Raw genomic sequence first — 19171 nt, 5'->3', positions numbered from 1 at the left:
CCACGGTAGTCCTGGCGACAAGAGCCAAGCAACTAGAATCAACAACAACAACCTGCCTAAAATTACTAAAAGGAAAACTTTAACGACAAAACAAGGGACATTGCTGACGGAAAGCAGAGGTGATAAAGTTATTTTAAAGTGATCGTCTCATATCTCTGAAATGTAGTAGGCCTACGTGTGAATATTTTTATTATTATTATTATTATTATTTTTGGCGTTGTCGTCAAACGGTGAAAGTGAAGTAGCAGCGCGTGGCGGTCGCTGATCAAAGTGGCAGCCAGCCTGTGGTGGCACCGTGGCAGCCAGCTGCTTTCCCGAGCAGCGCGCGGCCGGTTGTTATGGCGATGTCAAGTCTTTGATAACAGTACAAAATGGCGGGTGTCGGTGGAACGACATTCGTGTACTTTTATTCTAGCGCATTAAGTATAATTAAAACGGTTTCATGTATATTTCAACTCCAAACACTACAAAACAACGGGACGTGTCCGGCCGCTTGGTCACGTGTTTACAGCTAACATACCCACGTCGTTTTTAATTTACAGCTGCCAGCAGCTGTGTGGATTTCACAACTCAACGTCCAGCAATGAGTTGCAGATTATGTACTGTACTGTACGTCAAATTGTCAATGTTGCTCACGCAACCGCCGTTGTCTGATGGATCCGAGAACACAAAAGTTTAATGACTCCAGACAGTACTGTGTTTCTTGTTGTAATATCTTGAAAGTTTTCGCGGTGCGATGTACGGTAATTGAGAACTCGCCAGCCCTGTAAAACAGTGTGTGTGTGTGTGTGCGTGTGTGTGTGCCAGCCAGTCATCTGATGATCTTGTCCTGTTTGCTGCTCTGCTGGCTACTATTGGCTAGTGCAGCAGCGTTTTTTTTTTCTTTTTTACAGTCTATGGTTTTACCGTGGGGTTAATTTGAAGTTACACAATAAAATCCTCAGTGTAGCCAATTTAACACCGAGAGTGTACACTGAATAATGAACACTGGATTTTATTATGTAGCATCATCACACCGACCTTTCCACACTGTCAGGATCACTTTAGTTAGGCTATTAGTTTGGTTAGTAGTTGCAGACATTTTCACATTAGTAGCCTAGTTTTTCTAAAGCAAGTTGTTTACTTCATTTTACCAGGGTGGATTAAAGCTTCATAGCCTAAATTAAATCCAATAGTTCCACGGTCCACCTCACTTACTTTGTTTTCAGTCTGTGTCCAGAATAGACTGCACAGCTGTGCAGGCAGCAGTGGCCTCAAACAGGATAGGGTTATAGTGTGATGCTTTGCCTTTAGACAAAAGACTTACTTCCTGTCTCTGGCTTTTATAGCCTTGACACATACATGGACACGCATACAATACATACACATCCTCTGACATGACCATAAATATATGACATATATAAAAATACTTTTAATAACACGTTTTTCTTTCTATACATTTGCACAATATTTTCTCTCTTTATTGAGTTCTATTTCCCTCACTCTCTCCGCCTCCAGTCAAGTGGAGTCTCAAGCACTGGTTGCCATGGCAACTTCTGGATACTCCGAGGACCTTCAGGCTCAGCAGGCCAACGCAGTAGCCATAGCAACAGCTGCTGCTGCCACCACGCCTTCATCATCTAAGCCTCCACACTTCCTGTCTGAGATCTCACCAGCCTCTAGCTCCATAGTGTCAGCCAACCAATCAGCTGCGGCCTCAAAGACGGCCCAGGATGCGCTTCCTGCCCAAGCCACGCCCACCCAGAAAGCGGTGATTCTGGCCACTCACTCTCAGCCATATGTTACAACTGAGATCCAGAAGAATGGTCAGAACAGTTCACCTCAATACATCATTGTGACGGTTACAGGTGAGATACTGATGAATTGTAGTCACACACACACACACACACACACACACACACACACACACACACACACACACACACACACACACACAATCATACTACATGACTTTTAGAGCAGTGAGTGGAACCGTTTGGTTCCATTTTTTACACTCTCATTCCAGTCATCTCATTCTATTTTTACATACCTATAATCGTCCATTTGGATTTCAAGGACCCTTTGGGGTCCCTGGACCACACTTTGAGAACCACTGGTTTTAAAGGCTAGAGCTGACTTTAACAGCAGGAGGACATGATGTGGCATGCAGTCTGAATACGGCACACAGTTCTTCCTTGAAAGTTGTTGCCAGGGTTACACAGCAGACCTGGTTGGACCGCTTCCTGAACACACATCTGCTCTATACTAAAATCATTCTAGTTCCATGTACCTCTGAGCCGCAGGTCAGTGCTTCTCAAACTTTTTCACGCCAATGACCCCCAAATTGATATGTATTTTTATTTTATTTGACCGCCATCTGAAAATATTTTATGCCAGGGAACCCCATACAAGGCGCAACGGCTCAGGAACGTCCAGTGCATAACAAATCTGTCACTGTGTAGCGCACAGGCACGATTGAACAACACCAGAGATAGCTTGTGTATTGTAGTTGCCAAGTGGTTTGATTGCCAAGTGGTTTGATTCTGTAACTCTGTTGCGTTAAGGGCCTTTCAAACGGGAAGCGAGGAACGCAGGCGTTGTTGCCTGGATCAACACAGGTCTCCTCCAGGTCTGCTCAAGAGGGGCATGACAACGCAAGCGTAAAGAAAAAGCTAAACACAATTCGCGGGCATGTGTACGTAACGAGCACGCGCGCAACAAATTCACGGGACCGTGCTCACGTAAATACGCTTGTGTTGTCGCACCGTGACTTCTCCGTGCAAAAACACAGGTCTCATTGAAAATGAACTATAGGCGTGTTATCTCGCTTCACGTTTGAAAGGCCCTTTACTTTGTCTGCCTAGCAAAGCCCCTTTGCATCATCATTCATGCACACACACGCCTCCTCCAGTCTTCCTCCTCCCTCCTCCGCACGCATGCACACACGCACAGTCGCACACTACTAGCTATCGGGCTCAGACGCAGCGCGCTGCAAGAATCACTCGCATGTTTTATAGTACCGTTGGGACCAAGTGAATTTATATGTTATTCAATATATTACTTTAGCGCAAAATATAGGCTTTTCTAAACCAAGACCTGTTTCAAAAATGGTTATGTGCCATGTTTTTGTATTTTAATTAACTATAGTCTACAGTTTAACCCATTGAATCTCAGCCATTTTAATTTCAAGCACCTCCAAATTAAATTGATAGAAAGTAGCCAAGGCCATTTCATTATGATTTTCATCTCTGGACTGGGACCCCAGTCTCCATCCATCCATCTTCAACCGCTTATCCGTAGTTGGGTCGCGGGGGCAACAGCTCCACCAGAGTGTTCCAGACTTCCCTCTCCAGAGCAACATTAGTGACTTCCTCCTGGGGGACACCAGTCTACATGGCCAAAAGCCAGTGTTCATTTAATTCAAAGTGTAGGCTAGGCATACAAATGCTCACATCACATCATATACTAAATGCATTAGAAAACAAAAAACATTAAAAATCATGTATATCCGCTTTCTGTCATTTATATTTCCATTTCCACAACAATATACAGGAAAACATGGCATATTTTGGACATAGTTCGAATGGTGATTAATCATGATTAATTAATTTTGAAGCTGTGATTAATCTGATTAAAAATGTTAATCATTTGACAGCCCTAATATATATATATATATATATATATATATATATATATATATATATGTATGTATGTGTGGTGCTAGATGTGAGCGTGCTGAAGGCGAGTGAAACTCTAGTAATAATACATTTTGCTAGGAACCACCTGGAACCCCTTCAAGGACCCCTGGGGTCCCCAAAATTCACTTTGAGAACCACTGCTGTACAGCTGTAGTAGCACAGTGTAGCTAGTACCTGTTTCTTATTCCCATTCAATGGTCCTATGCACATTGCACGTTGACCCACGTCGACCCAAGTGATTCAACTGGTTCAATTCAATAACCCAAACCACACCAATGGTTTGCCATGCATCTACTCGCAAACGTTTGGTTGCAAGGAGTTGCATGGCGACCCATTGGTGTGGTTTGGGCTTTAGATCGCACTTAGGTACACTGTTTTAACAGCAGAGCCAACAGGGACAACAGGGATGGTTTGACAGCACTCGTCTGATTAATTTAATTCTTAACTGTTGCAGTGATAGAGAACATAGCTAAGTTGGTGGAGAATTTGAGTTAGTTTGTACCTGGATTTAGGTGTGATGTACATATATTTTAATTGAGTCAATTCAGTTGACTACTCAACTTTATTAGGAAATAACTGATAATGAGTCTGACTCACAAGCAAATTGCCTTTATTTTGAACTGACTGAAATGAAAGCCAAATTGACTCCAACTCTGGTGTCTGTATGGTGTCTGTATGGTGTTTATTTTTGGACTGTCTATTAGTAGATCATTTCCCTTGCTAGTGTCAAGTAGCAAATGCACTCTCACCCAGAGAGAGACACTCACAGACCTGTTTGACAAATTTGGAGCTATGCCTTCCTAGACATTGACCTGTGATATTGAATATAGTTGAACTTCCAATAATGTACATAGTAACAGTAAATAATATCTGATCTCTATTGAGCCTCAGATAAAGTAACCTGGAATTTATTTATTACATTTTGAAACAGGGAAATTATACCTGGCTGATGGAACTACCTCATCATCATTTATTTATATAAAGCCTTGGAAAATAAATTGAGGTTGAATCTTCATTTTCAATGGTGCATGATTGTAAAGCCTAATTTATGCTCTGTAGTATGACTACAGCTTGTCCAGCTAACAACGCCTCTCATGACTAGAACTTGAAAATCAGTCGGCAAGCAACACTGTTGTGAGATGGAGTGGAGTATAAATTAAGCTTGAGAGAGAATTCACCTAACTGTTTGACTGTATGTATGTATGATCATGTATCCCAAGTTAAGCTAGCACCAACAGTACCAAAAAACCTTCACATGAAATCTGATCTAGAACTGATAAAGATTAGCAAGATGGAGCATATTAACATTCTGGTCGAGGTCCAAGACGAGTCACAAAGAACTAGCTAATTCTATCAAGTGAACACCTGCTGACTCCCCCATTATTGAGCTGCTCGGCATTAAAACAGCTATAAGCAATATTATGTCAACATTTTAATTACCTTTTTATTTTTTGGTATTCAGACAGCCAACAATGGGTAAAACGCTCCCAAAAATAATTAGTCTCTGTGACACATCTAGGGGCCACAATCTGCATTCAAAGATTTTCCTAGAACCTTTGTCATTGGTCGATTTGCCTGTCTACTTCCTGATTGGTCATTTCGCCCAGGTTTTTGACAAAACATCTTTGAATGCAGATTGTGGTCCCTAGATGTGTCACAGAAACTAATTCTTTTTTGGAAGCGTAAAAAAAGTAATTAAAATGTTGACATTATTGCTTATAGCAGCTTTAATGTAAGCATAGGGAGATAGTTACTATCGATGTAAAATTAAGCTATTATAAAGGATATGCTTGAAATGCTATCTTCCACAGTAACCTACATTTGACAACCATGTCAAATGTAATAAAATTACATTTATGTAAATGTTATTAATAAAGGGTAATTATTTAATTTCCTGCCCATGTTATATCACACATGCTTATGATCCTGTCAGGTTTGTCAGACTCATGCTGAACAAATAGATTCATGATAGATTAACACTATAGAATACTGCCATATTAGCAATACTGGAAGTTTTAGTTGATTTGATTGAGAACACCTACTACAATGCACTGGAAAATTGTCAGGATATCAACATATTGAAAGTGCAATGAAATAAAACGGCTCCAATGAATCACAACGTTCTACAAAACAATCCAAGACCAAAGCATGGTCGTTTTAGCTGTAAATGCAGAGCCTCACCGTAGAGTGGAGACCCAGGCAATAGTGTCTCAAAGAGTCAAATTGAATTTCTCTCTTGCCACCTGCCCTCCATTCTATGTCCCTTGTATCCTTATCTTGAAATGACCACTCTCACCTGATCTGCGTGTTTACATGATGGGGGGATTTCAGCCTCCGTCTGGGGAGATTAGTTGTCCACGGCCTCCTCCCCAGCCTGCAGGATAGAGGATATAAGGATGGAACACACCATCCAGCTTTGTCTTTCTGTCCTCTCTCCTTGGTTCAAACTGAGCTCTAGAATGTTCTATAGTGGCTGTTATTACGGGTTGGGAGCAGTATATGGTGAGTATAAATAGTTTTTAGGTGACAGTGCTGGATGGTTGTTTTCTGAGAATATAAAGCATGTTTTTGAAATTCTTATGCCAATGTGCTCTTTCTCTGTCTCTCTGTCTCTCTGTCCTCTCTTCCCAGAGGGCTCTGCTCACTCCAATGACAGTGTATCAGAATCCAGCCCTCCCACTGGGGTCCCTACGCAAGTCGTCCAGCAGGTACAGGTAATACACACACACACACACACCCTGACACAGTATATCGTTACTGTTGCAGGGTTCTGAAGATGTTAAGGCTAATGGGAAAATGAAAGCCAGAAAACAACATATTTATCTGATTTGTTTATTTGATTTATTATTAATTTTCGACTGAGAGACCACTATTAATAATACGTTTTATGTCATGTGATGTTAGGTTATGCTATTTACATCCGGCTGCATGACGTGCTATGCATTGTCAAATGAGAAGACGTGGTGCGTTGTCAGGCGGTTGGGATTGATGTGGTTGTTGTTGCTGACTTGCTGTCATGAGCCAAGATTGGGAATCTGAAGAAAATATTAAACAATTGTAGAGCCTAAACCTGTGGCGTTCCCACTTCCCACCCCAAAAATCGTTTGTCACTTTATCTCTTCTCCTAGACACATTTTCCTTTACGAAACAAAATGCTGGTGTGAGAGGCTCCTTTCACAAATCACAGATTAGGTCTTGGCCTGACGAAAAGGCCGGCCTACCGACCCTGCCCTCCCATTAGCCGATTGTAATATATACATTTATATATTTATACATAAATTAATTCTAATTCTAAAATGTGCTTTTGAAATGGTGCAAGCAGAAACCTTTTGTCTCCATATTTAATCTTCTCAACAACAGCCTATTCTCACATTTTCCTTTGTAGAATGTTCTACCCAGCAATGTACTGGTTTTCCAGTGGAAACCCATCTAACACCAGATTACATTTTAACCAGCAGAGGTCAGTGTTGCAGGCAGTATCTCACACAATCAAGCGGAGCCTGACAACTCAGATCAACAACCTTCAACCTGTTCATGTCAACCAGGAGGTACACGCATGCACGCATGGACGCACACACACACACACACACACACACACACACACACACACACACACACACACTTGCTGTTGGTGAAAGGGGTCTCTTAGTTCTCTTCCTGTTGTCCAGGTGGAGCATGTGTACACTGGCCAGGTGCAGTATGTGGATGGAACCGGAGACCCCAACTTCAACGGCACATCCACCATGTGAGTAGAAAATAAGCAGTGCACACATAGCCCAGTTACACCTCACTGTCTAAGGGTTCCCAAACCATTCAGGCCGTGTCCCCTCCAAAAGAATCATATTTTAATTGGGGACCCCCACCCTGACAAGCACTTGGTATTGTAGGCATTACACATTTAGTCTGACTTGGCTTCACAGATAAATACTGTAAAAATAGCCAAACTACAGCTACAAACTTGCAGTGCGAGGCGTTGTGAGCTCTTTCTTATAATATTTGACAATTTGGCCAATTTGGAATTGAAAAGTTCAAAAACATAATGAAATTGTAACTTCAGAAATGTGCAGATAGTATTATATAAGTATACACTAAAAAACAATGTTGCACATTAAGCTAATCATCTGGGGTCCCCAGATAAAAATAATTTGGGGACCCCCCCTGGGGTCGCGAGCCACTGGCCTAAGCAGTGCATTTACTGTGTGTGTGTGTGTGTGTGTGTGTGTGTGTGTGTGTGTGTGTGTCCAGTCGCTCCAGCAGCTACCCATACTCTGAGTCTCCCCTCTACTCCCAGACTCCTCCCACTTCCACCTCGGCCTACTATGAAGCCACACCCACCACAGATTCCGAGGTCATCACGGCGTCGGTGACCCCGCAGCCCGTGGCGGTGTCTATGGTGCCGGGAGGCTCTGGGAGCAGCGGGGGAGGGTACGTGATCCAGGGAGGCTACGTGCTGGGGTCCGCCGCAGAAGGACGACAGAGCTTTTCTAACCCCAACTCTCGCGCTCCGCCTGCCACTGTGAGTTAACCACTTAGAGATGTACGGAGGTGATGTCGGTGGAAAGTAACTAAGTATATTTACTATAGTACTGTGCTTAAGTACAGTGTTTTAGGTACTTTTACTTTACTTGAGTATTTCCATTTTTGGGTAACTTATACTTTTACTCCACTGCATCTCAGAGGCGATTATTGTACGTTTTACTACAAAACTAACTAACTAAGTAACTTAAAAACTTGTGTTACTATTTACTTGAGCTTGTAGATATGCTATTTTTAGAACTTTTGAAAAAGAAATTGTGAGCCAAATACTTGCGGACAAAATTACTTACTTTTGTATAAAGGCCTTTTACTTTTACAGTTATTCCTATACTTGCTACTTTTACTTATGTAAATATATATATATTGGAGTTCTCTAATGTGAGAAAGACACTCAGGCACTGTTTCTGTAGCCTGGCTAATAAGCCAGAAGCGAATCTGCCGTTGTCAAAAAAACTTGCCTGCGGCAGATCACACGACACGTGTGATAAGAGTTTGGCTTATTAGCCAGGCTACTCTTTCTGTATGAAGAGATGTAGCACTGTGTTTCTGTTTACAGTTGTAGCACTGTTTTCTGTATGAAACAGTTGTAGCACTGTTTTCGGTATGAAACAGTTGTTTTCTGTATGAAACTGAGTAGCACTGTTTTCTGTATGAAACAGTTGTAGCACTGTTTTCTGTATGAAACTGAGTAGCACTGTTTTCTGTATGAAACTGAGTAGCACTGTTTTCTGTATGAAACTGAGTAGCACTGTTTTCTGTATGAAACTGAGTAGCACTGTTTTCTGTATGAAACTGAGTAGCACTGTTTTCTGTATGCAACTGAGTAGCAAAGTTTTCTGTATGAAACTGAGTAGCACTGTTTTCTGTATGAAACTGAGTAGCACTGTTTTCTGTATGAAACAGTTGTAGCACTGTGTTTCTGTATGGAAGCCTCCAACCCTCTCCCCCCTCCTTCAGGTACAGTGGCTGTGTGACAATTACGAGGGGGCAGAGGGGGTGAGTCTGCCCCGCTGCACCCTCTACTGCCACTACCTGATGCACTGCCAGGAGCACAAACTGGAGCCTGTGAACGCTGCCACCTTCGGCAAGCTCATCAGATCTGTCTTCATGGGGCTGCGCACAAGGAGGCTGGGGAACAGGTACACTCCTAGACCTGTGTACACTGTGTACACTGTGTACACTGTGTGTGTGTGTGTGTGTGTGTGTGTGTGTGTGTGTGTGTGTGTGTGTGTGTGTGTGTGTGTGTGTGTGTCATATGCATCCATTCATAATAATACTGTTACATTAATCTGTCTAAGCCCCATGCAAAGTGGAGTAGTGTCTCAGTGAATAGGTATTTCTTATTTATTTTTCTTTTCTTTCTTTTTAACCCTAAACCTGTTCTGTCCCCCTTTGCTGTATAAAAATAAAAATGATATTCTGCAAATGCCAAAGGCTGCCCTACTCAACTGAGATTGGGACAGAAATGGAAAATTGGGGGAAAAAAAGAAAATCCAATCTGACCAAATAGTTATGTGCGGGGTGTGTGTGTGTGTGTGTGTGTGTGTGTGTGTGTGTGCGTCTGTGCGTGTGTGTTCCAGAGGCAACTCAAAGTATCACTACTATGGTCTGAGGATCAAGTCAAACTCCCCTCTGCTCCAACTGATGAATGAACAGCAGCACCTGGCCTTGAGGCAGCAGCCCTTCACACAGAGACACAGGTAGTCTGGCTATGTACCCCTCTGTCTGTTTTACATGGTTCACACAGAGACAGGTAGTCTGGCTATGCACCCCTCTGTCTTTTATTCTCGCCTATAATGATATGCCCCAAATTAGGATGCCATAATTAAAGTGGATAAAACAGAGTAAGTACGTATGCAGGCATGATATTTTCCTTCTCTTTCTCCCTGTCTTCATTCTATCTGTACTATCCAACAGGATAAAGCCAGCGCATAAGGTAGATGGAATGACAAATGGGACGTCAGGAGGACTGGGTCAGCAGCAGGGGGCGGGGCTCATTGACATCTCTGGCCAGGTGCAACAGTATCAACAGTTTCTGGGTGAGGAAGCGATTTACATAGATTGTGAATTACATTCACCCATTCACACACACATTCATACACCGTTGGCGGAGCAATTGGGGGCGACACTAACTCTGGGGGAGCCCGGGATCGAACTGGGAACCTCACAGTTCCCATCCGGCTGCTCTACTGGCCACTCTATCCCTGAGCCACTTAGGCAAATCAGGGAGTTAAACTGAATATTAGCAATCATCTATAGACAAGTTTAGCTTTAACAACTTTATGAGTGTGTCTTGCATGCTACTACCAGATTCAGAGAATAATAACACAATGCGCATAGAAGAAAATACTAGAGTGAACACTGGTTGTCTGCTAGCAGTTCATTGATAGCAGATGGTTTGTTTTTTGTAATGTACCTGGCCCAAATAAAGCCTAGTATGTATTGTAAACATTGCCTAATGTGCAGTCTGTTTACATTTGTCTCGCTGTCTGTCTGTGTATCTGACCTTTTCATATATAGAGGCATCCCGGCCACTGCCAGACTTTGTGCAGATGGATCTTCAGGGGGTCAGTCTGCCCGATGGCATCCTTGTTGAACACCTCAAGGCATTCCAGACTCTGTACAGAGAACACTGTGAGGTAGGAAGGACTCATGAAACTATCCATTATTTCTTAAAGATATTCTTTTTGGCATTTGCTTTTGATTGATAGGGTACAGTAGGGGGCACGGTGGCACAGTCGGTAGTGCTGTCGCCTCACAGCTAGAAGGTCCTGGGTTCGATTCGTTGGGGGCGTGTTCTCTCCTCCGCGTCATCAGTGCCCATACACAAGGCCGGGTTGGCGAAAGGGCCCCTCTGTGTGGAGTTTGCATGTTCTCCCCGTGTCCCCTAGGGTAGGTACCCTCACAAAAAACATGCCGTAATCCTGGTCTCTAAACTACCTCCCCCAGGCCAGCCGGGGCGCCTGATGGAGGGGAAAGGAACTGGTCGGAATAACGTGTTCCTTCCACGCGCTACGTCTGGCCGGGGAAATTCCCCCTGTCAGGTGAAAAGAAGCAGCTTGGACTCCTCATGCATAGAAGGAAGCATGAGGTCAGTCCGCTGCCCCCCCAGGTTGGCAGAGGAAGTTATTATTATTAAATTATTAAAAGGGGGAATGAGGGGGAAAGGCCGACGGGCTCGGGACTCGAACCTGCGACACGCCGTCAGGCTGGATTACCGGCCTAGGTGCCTGGACTGCTCAGCATTGCTCATTGCAGCATTGCTCATTTCTGATTTCTAAACTGTGTCATCCTAATGTTATATTTGAGTGGTGCAAACCACTCCAATAACCAGCTTTGTCTGTACCCGTGTCTGTACCTGTGTACCAGGTGTGTACCTGTACGTGGGGCCATGTACAGGTGAGCATGGTTGCTATGGTTAGTGTGTGACGTCACTGCACCACTCAGTTCACACGGGTGTGATTTTTTTTCCTATGTCCAGCTTTGAGGGTGTACATGCAAACATTGTCCCAACACAAACATTAAATGCCATTGAAAATGAATGGCCATTTTCGAGTGTTTGTGTAAACACAAACATTAAGTAAACACAAAAATTGAAGATGAAGGTGAGGACGCAAATTCTGATTGGCCGGAATGAGATGATGTACGATGATAAGAGCGCCCCTCACTTCACACTTTTGGAAGGTTATTATATTCTATCAGGGTCAAGCCGTCAGTCAACTGTGTGTTGTATCTGTGCGTCGGAGTGTGTTGTGATGTTGAGAGTCATGTTGTGTGTGTGTTTTACCTTGTAGGCTGTTCTGGATGTGATCGTCAACCTGCAGTTCACTCTAGTGGAGACGCTGTGGAAATCCTTCTGGAGGTTCAGCCAGGGCACCGACACACAATCACTCAACCTGTGAGCAATGCATGTGCACACACACACACACACACACACACACACACACACACACGCTCAGTGTGTAACAATAACTAAAAAATAAAATCACACCCGTGTGAACTGTGAAGTGAGGGGTGCTCTAATCAATTATTGACCTTGAACCTTGAAACATACCTTAGTTACGTCACCAAGAATGGTGGTCCCTTATTGGCCAAGGGTTTCCACCAACATACCGACAGCAGACACGTAAATTCTCCATTCATTGTCAATGGCATTAAATGTTTGTGTTAAGACTACACTATAGCTGTTTATAGCCCCTCAAAAATACAAGATTTGAGAGTAACACAACATTATATAACATGAAGTACTCCCTCCAGGCACAATGAGTCAGAGAAGCGCTTGCCCAGGTCGTGCCTTGTAGTGCTGTGTAAGTTTGAGCCTGTGCTGCACTGGACCAGAGAGTGTGACAACATCCTTTACCAAACGCTGGTGGAGATCCTCATCCCTGATGTACTCAGGCCTATCCCCAGTAAGTTATTTATTTTATCCCTACTAATAAGTGTAGCAATAGTTTTTTCACACAACAAGCAGATTTCCTTATGGGCTGGCCGTAGCTGAGTGGGTACAGCGGCCTGGTAGTCAGAAGGTCGCCAGGGCATAAGGTCAGAAGACACTTGACCCCTAACCGCCCTCCGAGCACTCATCCTGACAATCTGAGCAGGCAATCAGCTGGGCAAAAATGAAACTGAATTCCCCCTGCAGGATTAACAAAGGTGTCCACCCCTCCCCCTACCATTGCCTAGTTTCCTAAGTATTTAGTTATAGTTTGGGCAGATGAGCTTTGCTGTCCTAACTCCTATTCGTGCTTACTTTACTTACTTATGCCTGACACCCTTTCCAGGGTATAGGCCGTCGACAAGGGTTCTCCAGAGTTCTCGGTCACTGGCATTCTTTTCTATCTGCGACCATGTGCATCCCAGCCTCCTATTCGTGCACTGGTGTTTTACTAGTAACTAGTGCTTCTGTTTTGTCATGACTCAAAAATCTCTCTGTCTCTCTCTACTCAGGTGCCTTAACTCAGGCCATCCGTAACTTTGCCAAGAGTCTGGAGAACTGGCTCACTGGAGCCATGATGAACATCCCAGAGGAGATGGTCCGCATAAAGGTGTGCATTATGAACATATGGTAGCGGTTAAAGTAAGATTCAAGTGAATTCTTGCTGCACACCACTTGGTAGACTGTAGAGAATAAAATGCCAATTGTCAATGGTGAATGAAGATAGAGGAATGCTAGGTCATTATTTTTTATCTCTTGCATCCATTTTTGCTAAACTACTTCAAGTAGTAGTGTGAAGTGAGTGGTGCAACTCCGGGGGGGGGGGGGGGGACGCACCCAGGGTGCCGGCCCGATTCCGGCGAGCCGCCCCGTGTCCGAAACGGTTGAGAAATGACAGAGGGGGTCCCTCTACTGTACCCTCTACTGTACTGTAAATGTACTGTACTGGCACACCCGAAATCACCATATATCCAGTTAATATGTGCGTGTGTGTTTGTGTGTGTGTTAGGTTGCGCACAGGTGGTGAAAAACAACCATGCTGTTTTCGTGCTCAGACGCACCCAGCCACCCACCCACACACATAGCTCCGTAAGGGAGTGGTTGCACCACTCAAAAAGGGCTGTCTTATTCACTGCCTTCATCTCTCACGTCTTCCGCCCCTTCTCTCTCTCTGTCTCTCTCTCTCCCTCCATCCACGTCCAGGTGGTGTGTGTGTCGTCCTTCTCCCAGACGCTTCGGCGCTACACCAGTCTGAACCACCTGGCGCAGGCAGCCCGCGCTGTCCTCCAGAACTCCACGCAGATCAGCCAGATGCTCTGCGACCTCAACAGGGTGGACTTCACCAACGTTCAGGTCTGAGGGAGTGTTGATCTTTTTGTTCATTTCAGTCTCTCGTGTGTCTTGAAGCATTTCCTGTTTGTACAGAGATGTAAGGCGCCATGTGACCCAGGGGTGGAGAGAACGGGGGAATGTGCTCTATGTACACAGAATAACTCTTCCTACTTCCAGGCCGCTTCCCTAATTCCTTCAAATGATACTAATTAAGGCTCTGTTCCATTTAGGTCGCATTCTCACCTGTACTTCGGTAGACTTGATGCGAATGGGCAGCGAAGTTCTAGCATTTTTTATTTCCTGCGTTTGTGTTCACACTGCGCTGTATAACAGCAGCAGGGAACTTTATCAATGTGTTCAATTCATAAATTACGCAGTGGTATGTAGTATCTATGGTGTTATAATTATACTTACGAGTAATAGGACGTAAAGTGAGGGTAACGTACGTGGATACAGTGTGTCGTCGGGGGACTGTGTTCTTTTGGGCACATTGCGGAGGCACAGCGGAGACGGGAGCACAAAATTAATTATCCAACGTTTACAATATGTATCCTACTCCCATAGAATCCGATCATCATATAAAATTATTATGCATATGCCATGTTAGCTACAGTTTTTGAGTGGTGCAAACCACTCCAACAACTGGCTTTGTACCCGTGTACCCGTGTTTGTTCGTACCAAAAAAACGAGCATGGTTGCTATGGTTAGCAACCAAAAAAACGAGCATGGTTGCTATGGTTAGTATGTGACGTCACTGACATCACAGATATCACGTCAGAGTGAATCAATCTCTATATAATCAATCTTTATGGTTATGTTAGTTGCACCACTCAGTTCACACGGGTGTGATTTTTAGATCATGCTGAGCTATTTGTTTAATTTTGAAGTAGGCTATTTATATTTAAACGAGATGAAGAAAGTCCCCCACACACAGTGACAGTGCTCATTACAGACATACCGAATATTATGTACACTGGACCAATAAGGGTCTATTTGGTTCCATTTGTACACTGAGTTACAGACCCATACAGGCCCATTTGGAACCCACTCAAGGACACTTTGAGACCCACTGGTGTAGCAGAGTGTTTCCAGTCAGCCAACACACACAATAGCAGCACCCTGACTCTGTTTGACCAGAACGTAACAGAGCCTTCATTAGTATCATCGGTAACACCTAGTAGGGAAGTAGGTAAGGGAATGGGCCCACGTTCTTTTCAAAATGGATTGTGTGCATAGAGCCCATTGGGCTGACACTGCTTCCTTCTCTCTCCTTTCACTCGTCCAGGAGCAGGCGTCGTGGGTGTGTCGGTGCGAGGACAGAGTGGTCCAGCAGCTGGAGCAGGACTTCAAAACGACGTTACAGCAGGAGAGCTCCCTGGAGCAGTGGGCCGCCTGGCTGGACGCCGTGGTCTCCCAGGTCCTGAAGCCTTATGAGCACAACCCTGCTGCCTTGCCCAAAGCCGCCAAGAACTTCCTGCTCAACTGGTCCTTCTATAGGTGAGAGGGGCAGCAGCAGGCACGGAAGGAGAGGGGTTATGTTATGGGACCTCTTTGTCCCTCCACTTTTCACGGTCCTAAATCTGTCATTTGTGTTGCAGCTAGATATAAACTCACAAACAACTCCACAAATGAACTGTGTGTGTGTGTGTGTGTGTGTGTGTGTGTGTGTGTGTGTGTGTGTGTGTGTGTGTGTGTGTGTGTGTGTGTGTGTGTGTGTGTGTGTGTGTGCGTGCGTGCGTGCGTGCGCAAATAAGAAACAACATCTTTGGTGTAGCATGTACCTTGTAAATTGCATGAATCTGCTACTTGAGTGGAGGGCCACAAATTCTCCACAAAAGTCACCCCAATCAGACACAAGTGACAAGCAGCCTGTTCTAATCCTGTGGGTTCAGTGGTTCTCTGTTAGCCTGGCGCGGCCAGACTCATAGCGAGGGTTCACTGATGTTTCCTCCCCGCATATGAGTCTGGACTCGGGCTCATTGACAGAGTGTATGCGGAAGCTGGAGAAATCAGAAGATGACCGGGGCCAATCGGGCCAATCAGTGACTGCGTTTCAACGGCTGTCCGTACAACAGTGAAAAGCAGCCTCTGATTGGTTCATGTGTATATGGTGACGTAACATTCATGCTGCAGGACTTTCAAAACAACAATGGCTGCCCTCAACGCAACAAGTTTAAAAGTTTACACAGAAACGATAAGAACAGCAGTTATTTCAGATATAGACTCTGACATATATCCGACATATCTCGCTCACGTATAAAGTAGAAACTATTAAACAGACCTTGTTGTTTTTAGCGTGGTTGCCGTGGTATGAGGAGCGGACCAGCGCACTGTGTGGTGACGTCAGCTTTTTGTTACGCTGATTGGCTAGATGGATCTGTCTGTCAAGGCAACTACTAACGCCCACTTTTCAAGCTGCCTATGGCCGAAGTCCAGACTCATATGCGGGGAAGAATCTTCAGTGAATCCCCGCTATGAGGCTGGCCAAGCCAGGCTAGTTCTCTGTGTCCTCCCTGTAGCTCCATGGTGATCAGGTTCTGTGTCCTCTCTGTAGCTCCATGGTGATCAGGTTCTGTGTCCTCTCTGTAGCTCCATGGTGATCAGGTTCTGTGTCCTCTCTGTAGCTCCATGGTGATCAGGGACCTAACCCTGCGCAGTGCAGCCAGCTTCGGCTCCTTCCACCTCATCCGTCTGCTGTACGACGAATACATGTACTACCTGATAGAGCACAGAGTGGCCCAGGCCAAAGGAGAGACACCCATCGCTGTTATGGGAGAGGTAGCTTGTGTACACACATTATCTTAAAAAGAAGAAAAAAAAGCCATAGTGAAGCTACAGTCTTCTGATCCTCTCCCACTCTGTGTTTCAGTTTGCTGCTACCGCCAAGGGTCGAAACTCTCTCGACCTGGAGAAAGGTAACTCACTACACTATAGTTAAAAGCTGTGCTTTCTTTTAACGTTAGCTTCTCCGTCTCAGCTCTCATGGCAAGCCGTTTTAACATGTACTATCTAGACTGGAGGGTATGTATTTTAGATGTAATTCAATTCTTCCTAGTCAAAATTAACGTTTCAAATATCCACAATGACATTCCTCCTATCCACAACTACCATTTCAGATATCTACAATGCAGTTCTTACTAGGAGAAACTACCATCTCTACAGTAGCTGTTTGTGATCATAACCGTTATCATGGGACATTACATCTTTATCTCTTGTCTGACTATACCGTGGGGGTGGTTGTATTTGGTCTCCCTGCATTTCTATTGAGACATTTTTAGATCCTGTCTCTAGGTTGGATACAACCCTCAAGACACAATCCTGAGGGTCAAAATTCTATTTCTTCCCAGGTCAAGCAGGCAGGCTCTTATTAGCTCAGTGGTAAAAACGTCAGCACTTGCACTAGAACAGGACATTTCCATCTTTTCCATCTTGTAACAACACTCGCAAAGTATGTGTTGCCCCCCTCCCAAGTCACCTGACAACTTTCTTTCTGTGTCAGAAGAAGAAGAGGAAGAGGAGATGGAGGAGAGTGAGGATGAAGGCATGGACATGTCGCTGCAGTGTCACCCTGCCAGCATGATGGAGGGAGAGGGCGGCTCAATGGAACCTCCCGCCAAGCTGTCCAGAACAGATGTGCAGGCTCTGTTTACCTCTGCACACTCTGACTGACACACTCGGTCGAAATTACTTTGACATTGTTTGCTTAAAGGACCACTTCACCACTTTTCAACCTATCTTCATATAATAGGTCCTCACTAATAATCATGAAAAATTGGTGCAATGTTTTTCTACTTTGTCTGTGTCTCATAGGAGGGCTGTGGGCAGTTCAGAAACCGTCCTCCAGTGACATCATCGATGGGGAATACAAGCTAATAGAAACTGCAGGCTTTCTAGTCCTGAAAAGTTGCAATGCTAATCTAAACATTTTTGTAAAAAAAACTTCTGCCAAATGATGATGTCACTGGAGGACGGTTTCTAAACTGCCCACAGCCCTCCCACGAGACAGACTGAGTAGGAAAAAAAAATTATTAGTGAAGACCTATTATATGAAGATAGGTTAAAAAGTGGTGAAGTGGTCCTTTAATTTAGCATCACATGTCATCCATACTTATCCCGCTCTCTCTGCTACCCTCCACCTTTACCCTCTTACCAATAGTGTATATTGGTTAATGTAAAGAGTGTGTACTTGCTTGTGTATGTATAACTCACAATTTGATCAGAATTGTGTGTGTGTGTGTGTGTGTGTGTGTGTGTGTGTGTGTGTGTGTGTGTGTGTGTGTGTGTGTGCGCGCGTGTGCGTGCGAGGACAAGCACAGAATCATGTTTCTTTATAATATATATTATTTGTTGCCATTATCTCTCCACCTGAACCTTGCCAATCCATATTCCTGTGCCTTCCCTGCCTTTCACTCTTAGGATCTCAAAAGTGGTCCTTTCTTTCTTTAAAACCCAGTATAGAGGAGCGGTCAGAGAGACACTTGTCCATTTCACCCTGTGAGGGTGTCTTGCAATACAACCTGTATACTCATAATTCCTTCCTGTCCACGCCTTAACCACTGACCTGGCTGTCATGGAGGGACAAGGAGAGTTTATTAATGCCGCAGTGTCCTCTACAGCAGTGGTTCTCAACCTGTGGACCACTGGTGGGCCCCCAAATAATTGACAAACACTAAGATTTTAATGATTATATAACATTAATATGAAAAACATTATGTACAAAAAATTGCATTGGTATTTTTTCTTTGTGATACCATACCGATAAATATGAACTTCAAATATTCTACATAGGTCCATTGATTCAAGATGGAATTAAATCAATTGATTGATCATAATAAAATCATCAAAATAAAAATGCTCTAACACTGGCTACCGTGTTAGGTGGTCAGATCGGTGGGCTGAGAACTCAAGACTTCAAAGTGGACTGATCCAGAAAAGGTTGAGAACCACTGCTCTACAAACCTCATTTATTACAGCGAGCCATGACTATGCACATGAACAGGACTTTACATTAAATGGCACTGCCTGATGTACAGTATATAATACTTATCAAAGGGTATTGAGGCTGAGCTGATAGCTACCCAGTGGCAATCCCTCTTGTCAACTAAATTGGTGACTGACAGCTATTTGATGTTTTTTGTTTTCAATTTGACCAACTAACACATTACCTGTGCCTTTGTAAGTGATGTCTAGC

The 19171-nt window shown here is 44.1% G+C and overlaps 1 protein-coding gene across 3 annotated transcripts; it reads left to right on the top strand.

Annotated features, from left to right (window-relative positions):
* On the top strand, positions 1–18763 carry rfx1b (regulatory factor X, 1b (influences HLA class II expression)). Of its 3 annotated transcripts, none has more exons than XM_079500186.1 (18): positions 1–119; positions 1498–1847; positions 6309–6385; positions 7136–7225; positions 7346–7422; positions 7923–8193; positions 9171–9352; positions 9794–9913; positions 10131–10252; positions 10734–10852; positions 12008–12111; positions 12471–12622; positions 13161–13258; positions 13852–14001; positions 15266–15477; positions 16605–16758; positions 16850–16895; positions 17480–18763. In XM_079500186.1, exons 2-18 carry the CDS (start codon positions 1526–1528, stop codon positions 17647–17649), a joined length of 2466 nt encoding a protein of 821 aa, XP_079356312.1. In that variant the 5' UTR covers positions 1–119; positions 1498–1525; the 3' UTR covers positions 17650–18763. The 3 variants fall into 3 exon arrangements, with proteins under 3 accessions (XP_079356312.1, XP_079356311.1, XP_079356310.1); XM_079500185.1 differs by having other exon boundaries at positions 6309–6391; positions 17483–18763; XM_079500184.1 differs by having other exon boundaries at positions 6309–6391.
* The last annotated feature ends 408 nt before the right edge of the window (positions 18764–19171 follow it).

This window comes from Electrona antarctica (assembly GCF_951216825.1).
Source record: "Electrona antarctica genome assembly, chromosome: 4".
NCBI classification, from domain to species: Eukaryota; Metazoa; Chordata; class Actinopteri; order Myctophiformes; family Myctophidae; genus Electrona; species Electrona antarctica.
Note: the sequence above shows the minus strand (reverse complement) of the source record. Positions and strands in the feature narration are given on the sequence as shown.

Excerpts from the sequence above, each read along its gene's own strand:
- rfx1b (XM_079500184.1), top strand. The coding sequence starts at position 1,526 with ATGGCAACTTCTGGATACTCCGAGGACCTTCAGGCTCAGCAGGCCAAC. Across the intron at positions 9,353-9,793 it reads ACAAGGAGGCTGGGGAACAG|AGGCAACTCAAAGTATCACT; the intron begins GTACACTCCTAG and ends TGTGTGTTCCAG. Across the intron at positions 13,259-13,851 it reads AGGAGATGGTCCGCATAAAG|GTGGTGTGTGTGTCGTCCTT; the intron begins GTGTGCATTATG and ends ATCCACGTCCAG.